This window comes from Chiloscyllium punctatum, chromosome 2, assembly GCF_047496795.1.
Source record: "Chiloscyllium punctatum isolate Juve2018m chromosome 2, sChiPun1.3, whole genome shotgun sequence".
In the NCBI taxonomy this organism is placed as follows: domain Eukaryota; kingdom Metazoa; phylum Chordata; class Chondrichthyes; order Orectolobiformes; family Hemiscylliidae; genus Chiloscyllium; species Chiloscyllium punctatum.
In genome coordinates this window covers 99739212-99763602 of record NC_092740.1, presented here as the reverse complement: position 1 = coordinate 99763602, position 24391 = coordinate 99739212, and the positions used below count along the sequence as shown (strand labels likewise).

The 24391-nt window shown below is 42.1% G+C and overlaps 1 protein-coding gene across 20 annotated transcripts in view; it reads left to right on the top strand.

Moving 5' to 3' along the window:
- Positions 1–24391, top strand: part of LOC140487080 (guanine nucleotide-binding protein G(I)/G(S)/G(O) subunit gamma-7) — a 323926-nt gene that overhangs the window by 288774 nt on the left and 10761 nt on the right. For 19 of the 20 annotated variants that reach the window (XR_011962712.1, XM_072586533.1, XM_072586542.1 and 16 more), the window contains one exon: positions 9548–9654. Coding sequence is in view for 17 of the 20 variants with exons in the window: in XM_072586699.1 (XP_072442800.1) it covers positions 9577–9654 (78 nt within the window). In the remaining 3 variants the exon portion in view is untranslated. Of the gene's footprint in view, positions 1–9547; positions 9655–24391 lie in introns of those variants that run through there. The other variant, XM_072586551.1, reaches the window with a different exon arrangement.

Below are 24391 nucleotides of genomic sequence, written 5' to 3'. Positions count from 1 at the left end.
ATGTACAGCACGGAGACAAACCCTTTGGTCCAACTTGTCCACGCCGACCATATAAACTCAACCCAATCCAGTCCCCTCTGCCAGCACCCTGTCCATACCCCTCCAAATCCTTCCTTTTCATATACCCATCCAGATGCCTTTTAATTGTTGCAATTATACTAGCCTCTACCACTTCCTCTGGCAGCTCATTCCATACACGTACCACTCTCTGCGTGAAAAAGTTGCCCCTTAGGTCTCTTGTATATCTTTCCCTTCTCACCCTAATCCTATGTCCTCTAGTTCTGGACTCTCCCACTGTATTTATGTCTATTTATCCTATCCATGGCCCTCATGATTTTATAAATCTCTATAAGGTCACCCCTAAGCCTCCAACACTCCAGGGAAAACAGCCCCAGCCTATTCAACCTCTCCCTATAGCTCAAATCCTCCAACTCTGGCAACATCCTTGTAAATCTTTTCTGAACCCTTTCAAGTTTCACAACATCTTTCCAATAGGAAGAAGACCACAATTGCACGCAATATTCCAACATTGGCCTAACCAATGTCCTATACAGCTGCAACATGACCTCCCAACTCCTGTACTCAATACTCGGACCAATAAAGGAAAGCATACCGAACGCCTTCTTCACTATCCTATCCACCTCCACTTCAAGGAGCTATGAACCTGTTGTCAGTAGAGGTGGGGGAAGCAGATACAAGACGCACCTGGACGAATACATTAATAGAAAAGGAGGAGAGGGATATGCTTCCTTTAAGTGAAGACAGTTTTAATATGGGGTAAAATGTGTTGGTGCAGGCTTGGAGGGCCGAAGGGGCTATTCATGTGCTGTTTTGTTCTTTTTTGACTGACCTCCAACAACAACTGACATCATTCTTTGTGCTAAGTTTGACTTCAACCATCTGAAAATGTTCCTTGATTCCTGTTGACTCTACCTTTGCTAGGTTTGCTTGATGACACAGTCAGGCTGTGCAATGCAGCTTTGATGTCGAGAGCAGTCACTCTCACTTCACCTCTGGAATTCAGCTATCTCATCCATGTTTGAACCTTGGCTTTAATGAATTTGCCAGCTGAGAGGCCCTGGTGGAACCCAAACTGAGCATCAGTGAGCAGGTTCTTTTGCTTAGCAAGTGCTGCTTCATAGTACTGTCGATGACTCCTTCCATTAGTTTACAAATGATTCAGAATTAACTAACATGCTACATTGGATTTAGTCATAGGGTCATAGAAACATATAGCACAAAAACCGACCTTTTGGTAATGTGGCCATCCAGCTGCTTTTTAAATGTTGTAATTCTACCAGCCTCTACCACTTCCTCTGGTAGCTCATTCCATACATGCCCCTCCCTTGTGTGGAAAAGTTGCCCCTTAGGACCCTTTTAAATTTTTCCACTCTCACCCTAAACCTATGCCCTCTTGTTCTGGACTCCCACACACCTCAGGGAAAAGACCTTGTCTATTTACCCTATCTGTGCACTTCATAATTTTTTAAACTTCTAGAAGGTCACCCCTCAGTCTCCAATGCTCCCCGGAAAACAGCCCCATCCGATTCAGCCGCTCCCTCTAGCTCAAACTCTCCAACCCTGGCAACAGGCTTGTAAATCTTTTCGGAACCCTCTTAAGTTTTGTCCTGTTTTTTGTGGGCAGGACAAGCCTGGGCAATTTCCCACATTGTCATATAGATGCCTGTGTTGCAGGTGTGCTAAAACAGCTTGGCTAGTGGCACAGCAAGTTCTGGAGCACAAGCCTTCAGTATTATTGCAGTATTGCTGAAATATTGTCAGGGCCCATCAAGTGCCTTTAACTGTTTGTTGATATTACATGGAGTAATTTGAATTGACTAAGCACTGACATCTGTGAGCTGGGGAGCTCTGAATGATGCCATAATGGATTGTCCCCTTGGCACATCTGACTGCAGATTGTTGCAAATGTTTCAGCCTTATCACTTGCATTGATGCAGTAGACTGCAAGTGAGAATTGGGATATTTGTGAGACTTCCAAATCCTGTTGGTTGTTTAAGTGTCCACAGCTGGATGTAATAGGACTGGAGAGCTTAGATTTGACTCATTTGTTGTGAGATTGCTTTGTCCTGTCAGTCATTTGCTAGCTTATACTGTTTGGCTCACAAGTGCTCCTGTTTTATAGATACATCAGGTTGTCACCTCACTTTTTTTAGATTTGTCTTGTGCTGCTCCTGACATGCCCTCCTGCACTCTCCACTGAACCACGTGGATTCCATGCCTTGATAATAATGGTAGAGTAGGAATATACTGGGCCCTAAGGTTGCAAATTGAATACAATTCAGCTGCTGCTGATGGCCCATATCACATTATAGATGTACAGTCTTGAGTTGATAAATCTGTTCAAAGTCTATCCTATGAAACAGGGTGATAGTGCTACACACGTTGGAGTATATTCTTATTGTGAAGCCATGACTTTGTCTCCAAGGACTGTGCAATGGTCACTCTTGCTAATGTTGTCATGGACTATATACAGAGGAACCTCGATTATCCGAAGAACATGGGCGGGGAGTATTTCATTCGATTAATCGAGCGCTGGATACTCTAATGCAGAATAACATAGTTAGCCAAGCATCGGGAACTTGCAATCTTGTTCAGATAATCCAAAATTCAGTTAATTGAATACTGGATAATCGAGGTTCCTCTGTACACCATTTCAATAACTCTCTCTATTACATTTTTGATAAACTTTAACAAGTTAGTTAAACATAATCCTAAGAAATCTGTGCTGGCTCTTTGTAATTTATCCACATTTTCTCATTCTATCTGAAATAATTGTTTCTGGAAGTTTGCTCTGCTACTGAAGTTAACCTGACTGATCTGTGTTTGCTTGGCTTATGCTTTTTTGAACAGAGTGTTACATTTGCACTTCTCCAGACATCTGGTCCCACCATTGAATCCAGGGGTCAAAGAACAGCACAGCACCGGAACAGGCCTTTTGGTCCACTGTGCTGACAGTAATGCCTTTCTAAATTAAAAAGCTTTTCCCTCTATGTGGTCCATATCCCTTTATTCCCTGCCTGTTGATCCTTCAACATTCAAGTGACAACAAATCAAGTTACTCCAATCTCTCCTCATAACTAACACCCCCAAATCAGGCAAACTCCTGGCAAACCATTTCTGTAGCCTCTCCAAAACCTCCACATCTTTCCAGTATTATGGCAGCCAGAACTATAAAAGATATTCCAAATGTGGTCTAATTAAATTTCCACATAGCTCCAATATGACTTGCCAATTTTTGTATTCTGTGCCCTGACCAATGAAGACAAATATGCAATATGCCTTCTTGACCATCGTATCCACTTGTGTTGCCACTTTCATGGAATTGTGGACCTCTATGTCTAGATCCTTCTGTACGTTGATGCTATTAAAGATTGAAAGATTATTGCGGTGACTAAACCGTTTCCACTCTCAATTTCTTCAATATCCTTGGATGTAGCTCCAATTAGAGTCAGTGCTGCATCAATTTTAAGTACCAATAGCCTCCCAAAAGCTCCTCCTTATGAATTTGAAACTCTTCTCATAACTAAGTTTTCTCCATTGTCACCATGGCCTGGGTAGCATCACCTTCTTCAGTAAAGATAGATACAAAGTATTCATTTAATACCTCAGCCAGAACCCTGCCATATTGGGTAAACTTGTCTTTAATTTGTATTTTGGCTTTTTTTTATTTAAGCAATATGGTACCTCACCAAAACAAAGGCTCACAGTTTTGCAGATTTGGTTTCTACGAAACAGAAGTTTATTAATAAAGTAGATTTATTATAAATGAATGAAAAATAAATGGAAATATAGAATAAGTCGAACTATTTTTATGTAACACACCTTCAAAGATTTTAAAATGCATGGTAAAAATAAAATCCATTAATCCCAACATCATCTCATTACAGTACTTAAAGAGAATGCCCTTCTTTCCTTTGCACAGGGTTTGACTGAGCGGTGGCTTCAATTCCTCTTTGTGAAATTCTGATTGCCTCTTGCTTGTTTTGTCATTTACTTGAGAGTAAACTTTCTCAGCTTCAAATAACCTCTCCAGGATTTTAATCCTATTGAGTAATCCACGTGAGTTGTCTGGATCTTTTAAAATAACTTCGTCTATTGAGGTAACCAATTTTTAAGAATTCTAAACTGACTCCTCCCCTTCTCAGGAGTAACTGTTTACATATTCCAGCTTCTGCTGAGAACCTTCTGAACTCAAACTGAAACTTAAAAAAAACCTTTTCTTTCAAAGATGGGGGTTAGCCCAAACAATTCTGGACCCTTACGTCTGAAAGCAAAATGCACGACACTGTTTATTTTGTTTGTTTGTAAACTCGGCAAATGTCGCAACCATGCAGGACAGCTCCAGACTGGTGATGCTGGTCCAGGTGCACAAGAAGCTTACAAAGTTAGCATAGTCACAAGGAATACTGGTGAATTCCATGTATAATGAAGTCATAGTGCACAGATAGGTCCTTTGACCCAAACTGGTCCATGCCAACCAAAATGTGCATCCACACTAACACCATTTCCCTTCACTTGGCCCATATCATTCTGAACCTTTCCTATCCATGTATTTGTCCAAATGCCTCTTAACTGTTGTCAATGTTGCTCCTCAGGTTCCCATTTATTCCTTTCCCTTTTACCTTAAACTGATGCCCTCCAGTCCTCGATTCCCCAATCCTGGAAAAAAAGACTGAGTGCATTCACCCTATCTATGCCTCTCATGATCTTATATAAGATTCCCCTTTCTATCTTGTATGTTCTGAAGAAAAAGGTACTAGCTTGTCCAACCTCTTCCTATAACTCAGTCCCTTGAGTCCTGGCAATAGCATTGTAAATTTCTTCTGAACTCTTTCCAGTTTAATAACGTCCTGTACAATTGCAACATAACTTCCCAACTTCTGTACTCAATGCCCTGACTGATAAAGGCCAGTGTGCCAAAAGCCTTCTTTACTGCTCGGTTTACCTATGACTTTCAGAGAACCGTACACCTGAGCTCCAAGGTCACACTGTTCCACTAGACCCCTCAAGGCCCTATCATTCACCATGAAGCTCCTACCTTGATTTGACTTTCCAAAATGCATCACCTTACACTTACCTATATTAAACTCCAATTGCCATTTTTTGGCCCAATTCCCCAGCTAATCAAGATCCTGATATAGTTTCTGCTAACCTTCCGCACTGTCCACAATACTGCCTATTTTAGTGTCATCTGCAACCTTACTAATCAATTCTTGTTCATTCTCATCTAAATCATTGATATAGGTAACAAACAGCAATAGGCCCAGCACCGACCCGATGCGCACCACTAGACATAGCCTTCCAATCTGACAAGCATCCTTCCACTATTATCTCTGCTTCCTACCATCGAGCCAATTGTGTATTCAATTTTCCTGCTCTCCCTGGGTTCCATGCAATCTAACCTTCCAAAGCAGCCTACCATGTGGAACTGTATCAAAGGCCTTACAGAAATCCATATAGACGACGTCTACCGAGCTGCCCTCATCAACCCTCCTGGTCACTTCATCAAAGAACTGTTACAAATTTGTGACGCATGATCTCTCATGCACAAAGCCATGCTGATCACTCCTAATCAAACCCTATGTGTATATCTTATCTCTCAGAATCTTCTCAAGTAACTTATCTACCACAGATGTCAGGCTTACTGGTTTGTAATTCCCAGAGTTTTCTTTGCAGCCCTTTTTGAATAAGGGCGCAATATTCACTACCCTCCAATCTTCTGGGACCACACCTGTGGCTAACCATGATGCAAATGTATCAACTAGAGCCTTCCACAATTTCTTATCTAGCGTGTTGCAGTGTTCTTAGATATATCTGGTCAGGACCAGGAGATTTATCCATATTTATACATGCTAACACCTCCTCTACTGTGATATGACTATCTCCAAGATATCACCACTAACTTTCCCAAGTTCCCAAGTCTTCATAACTTTCTCCATCGTAAACGCAGAGGAGAAATATTCATTGAGGACCTCACTCATCTCCTGCAGTTCTGCACATACATGTCCACTTTGGTCCTTGAGGAGTCCTATTCTCCCACTAGTTGTTCTTTTTTCCTGTAACATACATAAAGAATCTCTTGATTCACTCTAATCTTCTCAGCCAAGGCTGTCTCGTGCCCCCTCTACACCATTCTGATTTCCTTCTTCAGTAAACTCGTAGTCCCTGTATACCTCCAGGGATTCCCTTGATCCCAGCTCCCTGTACCTGAGCCACACCTCTTTTTTTTCTGGTCAAAGCCTCAATATCTCTTGTCATCCAGGGTTCCCTACTACTGCAACCTTTCCCTTTACTCTCACAGGAACATACTAACATTGAACTCTAGCTATCACAGTTTTAAAGCCCTTTCACTTGCCAGAGATCCTTTTGCCTGCAAACAAACTACTCCAATTAATTCTTGCAAGCTCCTGTCTAATTCCATCACAATTTGCCTTGCCCCAATTTAGAACTTGAGCCTATGGACCAGTTTTTTCCCTCTCCATTATTTTAAATTTAATGGAACTGTGGTCACCAGTCCCAAAAGGCGGCACAGTGGTTAGCACTGCTGCCTCACAACGCCAGAGACCTGGGTTCAATTCCCGCCTCAGGCGACTCTCTGTGTGGAGTTTGCACATTCTCCCTGTGTCTGCGTGGGTCTCCTCCGGGTGCTCCGGTTTCCTCCCACAATCCAAAAATGTGCAGGTTAGGTGAATTGGCCATACTAAATTGCCCGTAGTGTTAGGTGAAGGGGTAAATGTAGGGGAATGGGTCTGGGTGGGTTTCTCTTGTGGGGTGGCACAGTGGTTAGCACTGTTGCCTCACAGCGCCAGAGACCCGGGTTCATTTCCCGCCTCAGGCAGCTGTCTGTGTGGAGTTTGCACATTCTCCCCGTGACTGTGTGGGTTTCCTCCGGGTGCTCCGATTTCTTCCTACTGTCCAAAAAATGTGCAGGTTAGGTGAATTGGCCATGATAAATTGCCCGTAGTGTTAGGTGAAAGGGTAAATGTAGGAGAATGGGTCTGGGTGGGTTGCCCTTCAGATGGTCAGTATGGACTTGTTGGGCCGAAGGGCCTGTTTCCACACTGTAAGTAATCTAATCTAATCAAAGTACTCCATTGTCATCTCAGTCACCTGCCCTGCCCTATTTCTCAACAGTAGGCAGAGTTTTGTCCCTTCCCGAGTAGTACCATTTATATACAGCTTGAACAAGCTTTCCTGAACAAACATAACAAATTCCACTCCATCTAAGCCCGTAATACTATGGCAGAGTCAGTCTACGTTAGGAAAATGACACTCTCTTGTTTTGACAACCCTATTGCTCCTCTAAGTCTCCTCAATCTTCCTGCATATTTGTTCCTCTAATTCCCATTGACTATTTGGGAACCTACAGTACAACCCCAATGATCAAAGTTTGTGAGAAGATTTGTAGCTCGGGTGCTCGTTGTTGTGGTTCTGTTCGCCGAGCTGGGAATTTGTGTTGCAGACATTTCGTCCCCTGTCTAGGTGACATCCTCAGTGCATGGGAGCCTCCTGTGAAGCGCTTCTTTGATCAGTTATCCCTTGTTGCCACACACGCAGATGACGGGCAACATGAATTCGACTGGGACAACACTACTATTATAGGACAAGCCAAACAAAGAACAGCCAGGGAATTCCTAGAGGCATGGCACTCATCCACAGATTCTATCAGCAAACACATCGACCTGGACCCAATATACCGGCCACTGCAGCGGACAGCTGGAACTGACAAGCAGAAGCGGCAGAGACAAACCACTATAAATGCCAGAGGAAACAACACGGAAGCGCTTCACAGGAGGCGCCCAAGCACTGAGGATGTCACCTAGACAGAGGACAAAACGTCTGCAACACAAATTTCCAGCTCGGCGAACAGAACCACAACAACCCCAATGATGTCAGCATCCCCTTTCTATTTCTTAGCTCCACCCACATTATCCCTCAGTTATTTCATCTCTAACTACAGTTGTGATACACCTCATAATCAAAAATGCAACTCTCTTTCCTCCTCCACTATCCCATCTAAAGCATCTTTATCATGGCACATTAAGTTGCCAGTCCTGTCCCTCTGTTAGTTATGTTTCTCTAATGGCTATAATATCCCAGTCCTGAGTTCATCAGCCTTATCTGTAAGCCAATGTATTCTTGCATTGGAATAGATGCAATTGAATCCAACAGGCATTCCTCACTCCTCACATTTCTGATTACTGTATCTTCTTCCAGTCTCCCTGTTATTGAGGATTCCCCCCCAACCCCAGCAAACTAGTTTAAATCCTTCGTCAGACAGCATCTGAGGAGCAGAAAAGTCAATTTTTCAAGGTGAAACCTTTTATCAGGACTGCGGAGGGAGAGGGACCACAGAAGAACATTGGCAGGAGTTAGGGGGGAGCTGGGACTGGGGGAAGGATGGGTGGGATGGTGATAGGTAGATGCAGGTAGGGAGTTATTGTGATTAGTCAGTGGAAAAATTGGAGCAGATAGGTGAGTAGGAAGATGGACAAGTGAAGACAGGTCAGGGAGGCAAGGAAGAGGGGTGAGGCTAGACATGGGATAAGGTGGGGAGGAGGGATTTTGAAGTGTGAACAGGAGAATCTCTGTTGAATCTGGAAGGAAATGTCACCTGCCCACTATCTACCCTCATATATTACATCCGTTGCTTCCAATGTGGTCTTCTCTATTTCCTCTCACCTCCCGGCCACATATCCATTCTGAACCTCCTCCATTGTCAAAGTGAGGCCAAACAGAAACTGGAGAAACAACACCTTGTATTTTACCTGGGAAGCTTACAGCCCAATGGCCTCAACATCGACTTCACGAGCTTCAAAGTCTCTCCTCCCCCAGCCTTATCCCATGTCTAGCCCCACCCCTCCTCCTCCCCTCCCGGGTCTGTCTTAACCTGTCCATCTTCTACTCACTTTTCCGCTTCACTCTTCCCACTGATCAATCACAATAATCCCCTACCTGCATCCACCTATTACCACCCCACCTACCCTTCTCCCAGTCCCACCTCCCTCCTGGTCCTATACCTCTGGGCTGCCTCCCTCTCCCCCTCCAAAGTCCTGACAAAGGATTTTGACCTGAAACATTGGCTTTCCTTCTCCTCAAATACTGTCTCACCTGCTGTGCATTCCCATCTTCACATCTATTGACTCTGGCTTCCAGCATCTATAGTCCTTACTGTCTCCTAGTTTCAACCCTCCTTTGTAGCACAAGCAAATCTGCCCAGCAGGAACTCTGCATTGTTCTGGGAATGATATATGACAAGATGGTGCTGGAATCAGATATAAAGGACTCCTTAGGGGCAGTGTAGATAGTTATTGAGGCAAGTTTTGATATGTTATAGTGACACATAGGCTAGGCCTCATGGCAGGAAACCCTTGAGAAAGCTTGATACAACTTGGACTTTGTCAAGATGCAGCCCAATCTATATTTTTAGGAATACTACTACAACTTGGCATGATAGCTGAAATTACGTTTTTTGTCATCACATAATTTTTATTATGATAATTAATTGTTTTTTTTTCTTATCCAGAAAATTGACCTGTTGAATAAACTGTGACAATGTCAACAAACAACATAGCTCAGGCAAGGAAAATGGTGGAGCAGTTAAGGATTGAAGCTGGTATTGAAAGGATTAAGGTGAGAGTTAAAGATGTGCCTGTTTAACAAGATTTTTCACTGTAACAAATATTTTCTGACAACCCACATGCCTTGCATTATTACTCGGTCTAGAGGATAGATACAGAATTTCCTCGTCATACACAAAATGCTCATTCTACCCATTGAATGCTTAATTATGTCTGAGGAAGGGTCACTGGCGAAAAAAAACTCTGCTTTCTCTCCACAGATGCTGCCAGACCTGCTGAGCTTTTCCAGCAATTTGTTTTTGTTTCTGAATTCCAGTATCCGCAATTCTTTCGGTTTTTACTTGCTTAGTTATGTCAATTTGACTGGGTGATCAAAGGTTAAATATTCAATTAAATCTTGGCTTATACACATTAGCTGAAAGTCACTGCAATGCAACAGGATTAAAGCCCACATCATACAATATGTCACACAAAACAAATCCCAACAAATTTAATCATCAGTCAAATGAGATACAGGTTGTTCTGATTCGACTGATCTGTAAAATGTCAAAATCATGATTTCTGAACAACTTTAGAAAGGTGCACATTGAAACAAGTGAAGCTAAAATGCGTCTCAATAATTACAATCAATAAAACTCATTAGACTATGAGGTAAGATTGTTTTCCAAAGTAATAAGTAGTAAACAGCTGTAAACATCGAATGCTTCTGTACTCGATTCCTACAAACAAGCTACTTCACTTCAAAAAGCAAAATAAATTATTTTAAAAGTATAAGAGAACAATTCCTACAACACATTAGAATAGAAAAATGACATTTTAAAGAACTGCAGATCCTGGATATCTGAAGTTACTTTATGGCATCTGGGGGTCACTGGGTAAGTCTGAATTTTGTGGCCCTTCCCAAATTATAGTTATACCTCAAATGCTGTTGCGAATGGAGCTCCAACATTCTCACCCAGCAACAATGAAAAAATGGCAATCAGGCTCCAAATCATGATCATTTGTAGCTTGGAAAGCAACTTTCCGGTGGTGTTTCCATACATCTTCCACATGTCATAGTCACAGATCTGGAAACTGCTGTCAAAGGAACCTTGCTGAGTTATTGCAGTACATCTTGTAAATGGTAGAGGGTATGACCTGGTTGGTCAGTAGGAGGATTGAATCTAGTAGGTGGCTGGGAAGAGTGGAAGGGATGGGGAGAGGCTGGGAAGGGAGTTGGGGGGAGAGAAGGAAGTTATTTGAAATTGGAGAACTCAATTGGAGAACCAAGGACAGTCTTCAGGGCTGTCGGCTGACGAGGTGGAAAATGAGATGTTGTTCCTCCAATTTGTGGTCTGATTCACTGCGGCAATGGAGTAGGCCAAGGATGGTCATGTAGAAAAGGGAGTGGGAAGGGGAATTAAAATGGACGGTGACTTGGAGGTCCACTCGGCCCCTGCTGGCCCGGCTGAGATGCTCGGTGAAACATGCCTGAAGTTTATGTTTGGTCTCACCAATATAGAAAAGACCACATTGGGAGCACCGGATACAGTAAACTAGTTTGGAAGAGAGGCAGGTGAACCTCTGTCTCACCTGGAAGGACTGTTTGGGGCCCTGGATGGCGGTGACGGGGTTTGTGTATTGGCAGGTTTTGCATCTTTTATGATTGCAGGGAAAGGTTCCTAGGGGTTCGGAGAGATGTTGGTGGGGAGAGTGGCGTGGACCAAGGATTGGCAAAGGGAACAATCCTTGCGGAAGGCAAAGTGGGTGTGGAGGGGAAGATCTTCTTGGTGGTGGGGTCTAATTGGAGTTGGCGGAAGTGTTTAAGGATGATACGTTGGATGTGAAGACTGGTGGGGTGGTAGGTGAGGACAAGGGGGACTCTGTCTTTATTGCATTTGGAGGGGAGGTAGTTAAGAACAGTGGAGCAGGTAATGAAGGAGGTGTGGTGGTGGGCTGTGTGGATAACAGAGGGGATATATGTGGACATCTGAGATGCTTGGAACAACTCCTCGTCTGAGCAGATGTAGCAGAGGCAGAAGATTTGGGAAAACAGGATGGAGTTTTTGCAGGATACTGGATGGGAGGAGGCGTAGTCCAGGTAGTTATGGGAGTCAGTCAGTTTGTAGTAGATGTCTGTCTAGAGACTATTGCCAGAGATCGAAATGCAGAGTTCAAGAAAGAGGAAGGAGGTGTCTGAGATGGACCGAGTGAATTTAAGGGTGGGGTGGAAGTTGTGGGCGAAGTCAATAAACTGCTGCAATTCAGCCTGGATGCGGGACGCTACAAATGCAGTCAATGATGCAACAGCAGAAGTGCTAGAGCACAGTGTCTGTGTAGATGCTGAAGAGGGACGGTTTGATGTAGCTGAGAAAGAGGCAGGCGTAGCTGAGCCCATCCGAGTGCCCATGGCTGCCCCCTGGATTTGGAAGAAATGGGGAGAGTTAAAGGAAAAGTTATTAAGGGTGAGAACTAGCTTGGTGAGGCAGAGGAGGGGACTGGTGGAGGAAGCCTTGATTGGTCTGGTTGGAGAGGAAGAAGCTGAGGGCCTGAAGGCTGGGCATGTGCGGTATGGACGTGTATAAGGACTGCATATCCATAGTGAAGATAAAGTGCTCGGGACCAACGAACTGGAAGTTACTGAACAGGTTGAGGGTGTGGTTAGTGTCCCAGATGTGAATGGGAAGTGTCTGAACCAAGGAGGGAGGATAGAATCGAGATAGGAAGAAGTGAGTTCAGTGGGGCAGGAGCACGGTGGGTCGGCTGGGATAGTTGGGCTTGTGGATCTTGGGGAGCATGTAGAACAGAGCAGTGTGGGGATGGGAGATCTGGTTTTGCTTCTGGTAAGCGGTAGCCACCTTGATTAATGATAAGGGATTCAGTGCTTCAAATAGAATAGTCAATTATAGGAACAATCAAAAGCAGCGTGAATGGAAAAAGAGCAGTTCAAATGTCATAGCATCTAAATTGTTTAGGATATGTGAAAAAGTTGCAGCAAACTGCACCCTACCTCATCGGGGTTTTATCATAATATCGCATTTCCTATTGTTACTTTAACTTTCTCCCTCTTCAACCTTTGCAGGCCAGTTCACTCTTACGCTATTAAGAAAATGGCCTTTTCATGCTTTCTTATTGACATTTTTATTGACATTATACTAAACTGTCAAAAATTACCATGACATCCAACCAAAATTGGTGATACAGTGGACAGTGAAGACCATTATCTAAGATTACAAAGAGATAGTGATCAATTGGGTCAAAGTACTGAGGATTGACTGATGGAATTTAATTTAGGTAAATGGGAGCTGTTGCATTTTTTTATAAAACAAAAAAGATTAGGACTTGTACAATTAGCAGTAGGCCCCTGGATAGTGTCATAAAACAGAGAGACCTAAGGGTTCAGGTACATAGTTCTTTGAAATTTGAGCCACAAGGTAGACAGAATGGTTAAGAAGGCATTTAGCACGCTTGCCTTCATTGCTCAGACCTTTGAGTATAGGTGTTAGGATGTCATGTTGAGGTTATTCAGGACACTGGTGAGGCTTCTTCTGGAGTACAGTGTGCAGTTTTGGTTGACCTGCTATAGGAAGGATATTATTAAATTGGAGAGGGTTCAGAAAAGATAATTTACCAAAATCATAGGGGCTTGGATAAGCTAAATAGTAAAAATCTTGTCCCCAGGGTTGGGAGTTCAAAATTGGGAACCATACTTTTAAGATGAGAAGAAAAACTTTTTAAAAAGACATGGAGGCAATGTTTTTACACAAAGAGTGATTTGAATGTAGAATGAACTGCCAGAGGAAGTGGTGGATGCAGGTCCAATTACAGCATTTAAAAGACTGTTGGATAAGTACGTGAATAGGAACGGTTTGAAGGGATATGGGCCAAACACAGGCATGTGGGATTAGTTTAGTTTGGGTACATAGTCAGTGTGGACTGGTCGGACCTGCATGCTGAATGACTCTATGTTGTGCACCTTCAAAAGACCCAAACAAAAGTTTTCAATTTCTGAAAAATTAATTATGCACATTTTTGATGATTTGTTTAAATAATATTAAATAGCAAGTTGAAATATTGTAGAATATTGCACTGTTTGCATCTACTTCGAGAGTGTATCACATCCAAAGTGTGCTTCGGGGGTGTCCATACTTGATCAACATGGTTCTATGTTTATCTTCAAATCTAAGTGCAAATGCAGGGAACTTGTCACAATTTTTTGAGAATCCCTACAGTGTGGAAACAGGCCACTTGGCCCAACAAGTCCACACTGTCCGAAGAGTAATCCATCCAGACTGTTGATATGATGTGAGGAGAGATTTGGAAACTTAAATAAAATACAATACGAAAGTTCAGGGTAGCAACACAGGTGTTGTTTGACAGTTTTGGTATAGATTTTGAGGATATAACTACGAATGCAGATGAAGGAAACCAGCAGATATGATAACCTTGGATTATCAAAAGACTTTTAATTAGGTACCACACAGAAGGATAATACATAAGATAAGGGATCGTGAAGTAGAGAAAGATATATTAGCATGGATAGAGGATTGGTCAATAGACAAGAAGCAGAGATTATGGAGAAGTGGTGCATTTTCAAGTTGGCAGGGCATGACCAATAGAGTTGTGATTTATATCACAACAAGTAATGAGGAAAGGAAATGATGTGTTGGCATTTATTGCAATAATGTAGGACTTTGATGAGACTACACCTGGACTATTGAATCCAATTTTGTTTTCAAGATTTAAGGAAAGCTAAATTTATATTAGTGGTAGCAGATAAGAGATTTACAAAACTGGCCTCTAGAATGAGAAGGTTGTTTTATGTTGGCAGGCTGACAACAGAAAAGTGAAAGAAAAGCAAAAAGACTAAAAACACATTTGGTTCTGGTAGTAGACGAATACTGCTTGCCTTTCAAACAACATTAAATTTCCTGTCAATGGATATTGATCTTACCCAGCTCAGTTGAAAGCGAGTGTCAGTTAAGTGCTGTTTAGCTTGTTGTGCCTAACAGTACAGTGCTCTATCACGCTTAAAGTATTGTTCATCTTGCTGCATGTTCTTCCTCCTCCTGTCTTGGCCTTGAGATGGCCTATCTTCCTTAACAGAAACCTGCTACTGCTCTCCCAGTTCACGAGTATCCCTTACATCCCCGTTTGTCTGCTCCAGCTGTGCAAACTATGGTATGCAGAGTATGCAGAACATTCTAGAGTTCACTGCAAGAACCCTACCCTAGGCCAAACCAAGCATTGGCCAACTCACCTTGAAGAGGTCGATATTCATCTCCACAATGGTCCTGGTGTAAGAATAAGCTGCATTGTATCCACATTCGGTTTCTGTCAGAGAGTTGCAAAGCTCATCAGACTTTGTCTCCCAAATGCTATTGTTCATATGAAGCAGCAACCTGAGAGTTACCAAGTATACAGGCATCATGACAGCTTCCAAGGTATTGTGGAAACTTTCTGATGATCTCAGATGGCTTGTAAATTTAAAGTTCTGTGGTAGTGACTAGGGCATCCTCAGTTTATGGCAACACTGTACCTCATTGATCTGGAGGGAATGTAATCAAAAACAGTAGGCCCTCTTTCTTCTCAACGTCCTGAAAGGATCTTCAGCTGTGACTTCTTCATGTGGAGGATGCTTGGCAGCTGTTGGAGGTTGCTGCTTATCTTGGGCTTACTGGGGCTTTTGTTCCTCCTCAATTTCTCTGTGCCTTTGTTGCACCATGGTCACAGTGATGATAACCCCTAGTGTGGCTGGATTCTAATGAGTTTTGGAATTTAGTAATGTAAGCAATCAATATTCATATCACGAATAAATCCTTATAGTCCAGTTGGAGAGAAAGTTAAATCTGTAATAATGTTCAGCTTAAACGCTTAAAGTATTGTTCATCTTGCTGCATGTTCTTCCTCCTCCTGTCTTGGCCTTGAGATGGCCTATCTTCCTTAACAGAAACCTGCTACTGCTCTCCCAGTTCACGAGTATCCCTTACATCCCCGTTTGTCTGCTCCAGCTGTGATTATCTTTGTGAATTATGGCCTGCAGGTAAGACTTTTAAAGTAGTCTACAAATCCTGCTGCTTCACAGAAATGTCCAAAGATGTGCAGGTCAGGTGGATTAGCTATGCTAAATTGCCCATAGTGTCAGGTGCATTAGTCAGAGGGGAATGGGTCTGGGTGGCTTTCTCTTCAGTGTGGACTGGTTGGGCCAAATGGCCTGTTTCCACACTGTCGGGAATCTAATCTGAACAAGGAATACTTTGCTATCTTATAGCCATGATTTGTATCCCACACAATTAGACACAGCATGCATTTCACATATAGAATTTTATATCACAGATGTCTTCAAACTGAACTGTGAAAGTGCCTAATCAATATAATTGCCCCTTGAAGAACATCACATCACTTGCAAGTAGAGACAACGTCCCCAGATGCAAAGGAACAGCTGTATTCCTGATGAAGGGCTTTTGCCCGAAACATCGATTTTCCTGCTCCTCGGATGCTGCCTGACCTGCTGTGCTTTTCCAGCACCACTCTGGTCTAAACTCTGGTTTCCAGCATCTGCAGTCCTCACTTTTGCCTTGCCAGAATGAGTGACACCTTAGCCTTTTAATCTAAATGATCCCCAAATCTTGATGTTCTTTTTAACCTTATCAGTTCTGAGCTTGCACACTCTATTCTTCATTTCCCAACAATTGCACCTGCGTCTACAGCTTTGACAGGCCATCCATAGTGATACATGTCCCCCTGCCCACCCTGTTAAGTTCAGGGTAGTTATGACTGTCAATGACCCTTCCGTCCACAGTAATTCATGCACTATTGTCTCCCATCACATATTTTGTCGGCTCTGCATCCCAGCATGCTGTTTCCAATCCAGCAACCCCTTACTGATCTCAGTGCAGCTGTTCTATTGACTTACTACAAATCTACTAATTGGTTGCATCAGAGGAACCCCTGATCAGACCGAGCAGCCAACTGACCCTGTAAACCTCTTACCCTGAGATTGGGCAGAGTTCTAGAATGCCTTTTGTCAGAACCCCTGACCGGCAAAGATTCCTTTGACACATCTGAGGACTGTTTTCATTAGGCTTTGAGACCTGGCTGTTGTTAGAAAGATATTCACTGTGTTTGATGCAGAAGATGTTGTTGCATACTGTAGGCATGCCATTGATGTAGTATGGTGCGGTGCAGCAACATTTCTGACTCCTTGACTGATCGCTGCTGCAAGACATGACCAGCTGCCTGGCTTTATGTCTGCGCTAAAAGACAAAGCAAGTATTGTGAGACTGTAAGTTCTGAATGAAATGACAGTGCACAAAAATGCAAAGCTAGGCAAAGATGCGGTGTGAATCCAAGTAAGTGCCAAGTGAGTGAGCACTAAGACCGAGTTAAATGGTCTACCAGGGTTGCATGGTGACTTAGTTTTTAGCACTGCTGTCTCACAGCACCAGGGACCCAGGTTTTATTGCACGTACTGTATGGAGTATGGGTAACTGTATGGAGTTTGCATATTCTCCCTGTGATTCCTCCAGATGCTCCGGTTTCCTCCCACTATCCAAAGATGTTCAGTTGGGTGGATTGGCTATAGGAAATGCAGGATTACAAGTAGTGGAGGATGGATCCTGGTGGGATACTGTTCGGAGGGTCGATGTGGACTCGATGAGCCGAATGGCCTGCATCTATTGGCCTGTAGGGATTCTGTGAGGTGAACCCTGTTTGGTTGCATGAGATGGATGCCTGTTTCTGCTCAAAAGTAGTCTTGCAGCAACATTGCAACGAAAGATGTTGTGTGCTCCAACAGGCAATACCGAAGTGCTATACTGTATTATATTAATAGAACATAGAACAATACAGCACAGAACAGGCCCTTTAGCCCTCAATGTTGCGCCGACCTCTGAACTGATCTAAGCCCATCTCCCTACACTATCCCATCATCCATATGCTTATCCAAGGACTGTTTAAGCGTCCCTAATGCGGCACAGTTAACTACATTGGCAGGCACAGTATTCCATGCCCTTACCATTCGCTGAGTAAAGAACCTGCCTCTGACATCTCTCTTAAATCGATCACCCCTCAATTTGAAGCTGTGCCCCCTCGTACAAGACGACATCAGCATCCTAGGGAAAAGACTTTCATGTACACCCTAGCTAATCCTCTGATCATCTTGTATGTCGATATTAAATCCCCTCTTTGCCTTCTTCTCTCCAATGAGAACAGATCCAAGTCCCTCAGCCTTTCCTCATAAGATCTTCGCTCTAGACCAGGCAACATCCTGGTAAATGTCCCCTGCACCTTTTCCAAGGCTTCCACATCCTTCCACATCCATCCTTCTGGACGACCAGAACTGTACACAATATTCCAAGTGCGGCCACACTGAAAACGAAAAACAATTGCAGCATGACATCATGGCTCCGAAACTCAATCACTCTACCCGTTAAACCTAACACACCGTATCCCTTCTTAACAGCACTTAAACCTGGGTGGCAACTTTCGGGGTTATACGTACATGGACACCAAGATCTCTCTACACATTCACGCTACAAAGAGTCTTTCCATTGACCCAGTAATTGCCTTCCTGTTATTTTTCCCAAAGTGAATCACCTCACATTTATCTGCATTCAACTCCACTTGCCACCTCTCAGCCCAATTCTGTAGTTTATCCAAGTACCTCTGCAGCCTGCAACATTCTTCCACACTGTCCACCATTCCACCAACTTTAAAGCTGCAAACTTATGCCTCCGTCCAAGTCATTTATAAAAATGACACTCAGCAATGGTCCCAAAATAGATCCTTGTGGCACACCACTAGTAACCAGACTCCAGGCCTCAATATTTGCCATCAACCACCACTCGTTGCCTTCTTACAGAAAGGCAGTTTCTAATCCAAACTGCTAAATCACCCTCAATCCCATGCCTCCGTATTTTCTCCAGTAGCCTACCATGCAGAACCTTATCAAAGGCTTTAATGAAGTCCATGTACACCATGTCAACTGCCTTACCCTCATCCAATGCTTGGTCACCTTCTCAAAAAACTCAGTGAGGTTTGTGAGACACAACCTGCCCCTTGATGAAGCCATATTGACTATCTCCAATCAAATTGTTGTTTGCTAGATGATAATAAATCCTATCTCTTATAATCCTTTCCAAAATTTTTCCTACAACAGAAGTAATGCTCATTGGTCTATAATTACGTACGTGGGTCATCTGGACTGCCCCTTCTTGAGCAAGTGCTTAACCTTTGCAATCCTCCAGTCCTCTGGTACTAAATCTCCACCATTTCCCCCCCCCCTAGATTCCCAGAGAATCCTCAGATAAATCCCATCTGGCCCAGGAGTCTTATCTAATTTCACACCTGCTAGAATTTAAAACACTTCCTCCTTACTGACCTCAATCCTTTCAATTCGACTCAGATATGCATTGATGATGTAGTGATAAAGGATACAGGCAGTTACTGCCCATGGAATGTTCCCTGAAATATTTCATATTCGAATCATAGCATTCCTACAGTGCAGAAAGAGGCCATTCAACCCATTGAGTCTGCAGTAAACGTCTGAAGAGCATCACATCTAGACCCAGCTTGGAAAATATTGGACAAGAAGGAGGCTCGGAGAAACAAGCAGCATCCTTGAGCCTCCAAGTACCGAAACAGATAGGCATTATTGCATTGTGTTTATTTTCTCTTTACAGTCTGGTAAAATAGCAGCCTATATATAAATGAGGCGAGATTAGATAATAATAAGATGTAAATACATGCAAGTAGGCTTCTTGCTGCTCACTAGCAAGACTGTCATCTAGCAATGAAAACCTTGGATATCAGACTCCTTTTTCCTCAACATTGAGAATCTGAATTTTCCAAATCTTATATTTAATTTGCCTTTGCACATTTGCCTTAGCAGAAGCTAGAAAGGTTTCGGTTGTCGTTTCTATATTTAAGGAGATAGGCTGGCACCATTTGTAATGAGAGGGGCAATTAACATTTCAGATTGTGACTTTTTTTATCAGAAATGCGGAGGTTAAAATGTATTAGCTTTTTCAGAGGTAAGACTGGATAAAGAAACAAAAAGGAAGGTATATGATAGGCTGGAAAATGAGAAGCAATAAATGACAAAAAAAATTGGTGGAGCAGAGGCCTTTTTGGCATGGCTACAGTTGTAGCAATCTCAATGTTAATTCAACATATCCAGTACTCTAATGGGAATCTTATGGCACTGTAGTAGTGACCCTACTTCTGAGGTAGGAGGACTGGGTTTAAGTTTCATCAGCTCCAGAGGTGTGTAATAACTTTTCCAGATAGTTTGATTAAAAATAAAACAATGTTGTAAAGACAATAGAATACTTGTAGAATTATACTTTTCAATATTTCATTTTCCGTACTAATATGCTGAATTCCAAAGAAGATTTATATCTTTCTGTTTAATTGTTGTTTGGTTATTATATAATTAATTTTGAACCATTATGATCTTCGGTTAATAGATGGTCATTGAGAAGTGAAAGCAAAACAATACAAATGCTCAAAATCTGAACTAAAAACAGAAAGTGCTGGGAAAACTCAATAGGCCTGACAACATCTGTGGAAAGAGAAACACAGTTAACATTTCAAGTCCAATGACAACTTTTAGAAAAGCCACTTGGATGCTGCCTGAACTGCTGTGCTCTTCCAGCACCACTAATCCAGAATCTGGTTTCCAGCATCTGCAGTCATTGTTTTTACCGAACTTTTAGAAACAGTTTACTCCTCAGAAAGAATCATTGGATTTATGGTCTTATGGACTTGAAACATCAACTCTGTTCTCCCCTCTCTCTCTCTCTCTCTCTCTCTCTCTCCCTCTCCCTCTCTGTGCAGAAAGCTGCCAGACCTGCTGAGTTTCTTTATTACTTTTTGTTGCTATTGTATTGCCAAATGTCGGAAATGAGAGGTTTTTTTTTAGATACCTGCTAATCCATGTTTGAGTGTGCCAGTTGCTGTTGTGCTGTGTTTGAATATAACCTTTGCCATGCAACCTGGCTAATGATAGGTCAAAATGTTCAGGAAATGTCGCTTTGATGCAAGTCTGCATGCACGTCAACAATGGTATTTGAGCAACAGAACATGGATGTCACCAGCTGGTTTGTGTGGTTAAATAAACCTTCGTTGATGGTGATATGCATCATGATTTTAGTCAGATTCTGTCAGAAGCTTGAAAGGTAATTTTCTTTTTACTGAGTGCATTGTACACGTTGCAGAAATTTCTAGAAATGTGGGAATGTGGATTTAAGGTTACAATAATATTGACTGTGATCTTATAAAATTTTTACATTATGTAAACCATTCTTCAAAGGGTGATAGGGATAAACAAGGGTTCTATAGGCCAGTGAATCTAGCATCAGTAATAGGGAACCCACTGGACAAAAAAAATCTGAAGAAAAGAATTAGTGTCAACCTGAAGAGGCAAGACTAATCAAGGATCATAAGTACGGCTTTGTAAAGGGGAGATCATATCTAACAAATTCAATTGAATTTTTAGAAGAGGTGAATAGGTGTGTAGATCGAGCTAGTACAATTGTGTTGTCCACATCAACTTCAGTAAAGCTGACAAGATCTCACGTGGGAGACTGGTCAAACATGCAGGAGTCTGTGGGATCCACAGCAATTTGGCAAATTTGACCTAAAATTGGCTTCATGGCAGGAAGCAGAAGGGAATGGTCCAAAGGTTGTTCTTGTGATTGGAAGTCTGCATCCAGTAGCACAACACAGGCTTTGTTGCTGGGTCCCTTACAGTTTGTCATGCAAGTTTGTAATTTGAACATGAATGTATGTGATTTGATCAGTAAGTACCTGGATGACAGGAAGTTTGGTGATGTGGTAAATAGCAAGGACCTAGATTACAGGGCAATACAGATGAGCTGGTCAAATGGGGATAACAGTGACAAATTGAGGGATCTTGATGTTCATGTCCATAAGTCCTTGAAGGCACAGGAAAGGTAGATAAGGTGTTCAAGAAGGCATATGGTATACTTGCGTTTATTAATTAAGACATTGAAAGCAAATGCATGGAGATTATGATGGAGCTGTACAAAACGTTAGTTAGGCTTCAGTTGGTATACTGTGTGTAGTTCTAATCAAACCTATAGGAAGAATATGATTGCACTAGAGAGGGTGCAGAGGAGATATCATTAGAATTTTGTGTGAAAATATGAAAATAGACTAGATAGGCTCATAAATAAGCACAAAGAACTGTGGATGCTAGAAATCTGAAACAAAAACACAGTGTGCTGAAGAAACACAACAGGTTGGGCAGCATCTGACGAGAGAGAAAAACAGAGTTAACATCTCAGGTCCAGCATAGCTTCGCCAGAACCAGTTAGGATGTTTGTTTTCCTTAGACCAGTAAGAGCTAAGGGGCCACCTAATTGCCAGGATATTTAGGAAGAACCGTTTCCCCTTAGTAGAGAGAAATAACCAGGGGGCATAGATTTAAGGCAGATGGTTCAGAGGGGATTTAAAGTAGCGGGTTTCTGGAAATTGCTGCCTGAAAGGGTGGTAGAGGTAGGAACCATCACAACATTTAAGAACTATTTTGATGATCACTTGAAACACCAAAGCACATGGGGACCAAATACTAGGAAATTGAACTGGATAGGTACTTGATACTGGCACAGACATGATGGGCTGAAAAGCCTCTTTCCATGCTGTAAGACTGAATGATTCTAAATGGCAGAGCAGGCATGAATTGTCTACCTCCACTTCTTGTTTCTATGGTATTATGTTTACCATTTGATTTTCTGTGTTCTATATGATTAAGTCCGGAAGGAAGGCAATAAGGATATTTGACTAATGTTTTGAAACATTTTTATGGTAATTTAATGCTCCCTTAACCTAAGGTTACCAACTTTAGAGCCCTATCTGCTTCTAACAATTGGGTCTCACGCTTTTACCATCATATGTCACAATCACCCTCATGGTGATAAAAACAATGACTGCAGATGCTGGAAACCAGAATCTGGATTAGTGGTGCTGGGAGAACACAGCAGTTCAGGCAGCATCCAAGGAGCTTTGAAATCGACGTTTCGGGCAAAAGCCGTTCATCAGGAATGATGACAACACCTCGCAACACCAGTTATAATGTGAACTGGTGCTCCTTTACCCAATAGGATGCTTCTGACTGTCAGTCAAACAAACCTTTTGCCATAAATATATTTATAAATAAAAACAGAATTAAAAAAGAGGGGCAGAGCACTGTATACATGTCTACAGATGGACACGGTATTGTATACCTATTGATGCCATACCAATTCATTATGAATACATAGTCGCTATGCCTAGTGTTGAATAGTCTGCGCAGTCAGTTATTTGTACTAACACATTTTCATCTTCATTCTAATTTCCACAAACTCTGCAGAAGTTCAGTCCTTTTCCAATTACTGCACAGGCAAAAATGACACCCTGTCGTGTAAGTCAGTGCTGCCATGTGACCTGTGGCTTCCACTTATTGTCGAGGCAAACCCTGCACCTGTCCATGACTGTTCTTCCAACTCTTGCATTGATTTTTATTTCTCTGCCCAAATCTTCACCTTTATACTCAATAGAACGTAGCAAGCTCAAACTCTATGATGCGATTTAAACATTGTAAACATTGGGCAACAGCAGATATAAAGAGTAAACTAACTGTCTATTGTCAGAATGAAACATTAGTAGTTGTGCTGCCAGGTCCTGGATTTTTTTTAGTATAACTGCAAGAATTGAAAATTCCAATCATCCCATATGAGACAGAAAGAACCTCAGTAAAACATAATGCACATTCCAAAGAAGGGATCAAAGGTTTTGATTGACTTTATCTTCATTACTACACCATCTGCATCTCACTGGTATTGGCAGCACCTCCATATCCAAGAGTAGTTGAGACCAATTAAAGAAACCAAGCACCAGGACCAAACCAGCATGATCTGTTATCCTTTCCAAACTGGCAATGCCAACAACATTTTCAAACTACTGCGATATGACATTCTTGACCCACCAATGATGGTGAATTCCAATATGCTACCAGCACTATGCCTCACTGCCAACATTTGAACACTGAACAACCTAGGAACAAGCTCAAGGAAAACTCCAGCTAAGTTATTCTTGTGAGCATGTTATGTGTTGTCTTTGTTGACGAAAATTTCAAAAGGTGAGGGTACATCAGCACTGCAACAGAAGTATAAGCTTCCACTCACAAGAACAATCCTCAAAAAATTGGAGGCTGTGCAGTGCAGTTAATTCCATGGGAAAAGTAGATTATTTTGTACACTAATGCATTGAGATCCAATTTCTGGAGTATATATGGGCTATTTTCAAAATGTAGAACCTAAAAAGACATAGCTAAGTTTCAGTTGGCTGCAAAATCTGTGGATTTCTGTACCTTCATCTGAATAAATCAACCAATCTGCTGATTCGAAGTGATTAATAACACCTTTAAATATTCCTCAGCCCAGAAGAGTTCCATTTTCTAATTTCTAATCTTTTCCAAGCTTGTTAGTTGCCAAATTGTCCTGAACATATACAGCTATACTTTCTCTTCTACAGTAATCTACATCTTTCCGAAACATGATAACTTCCTTGCAGAATACATTGCATATGCAGGAGAGAAAAAAATATTTAATTTTTACAAGACTTTTCACAACCACTAAACATTTCAAAGCACTTTATATCCAGTCAAGTATATTTGAAATACTCACTGTTATAATATAGTAATCACATCAGTCAGTTAGCATACAGGAAACTCCCACCAACAGTACTGTGATAAAGACCATAGTAGATTTTTTTTTATAGTGTTGATTGAGAAATAAATATTGACC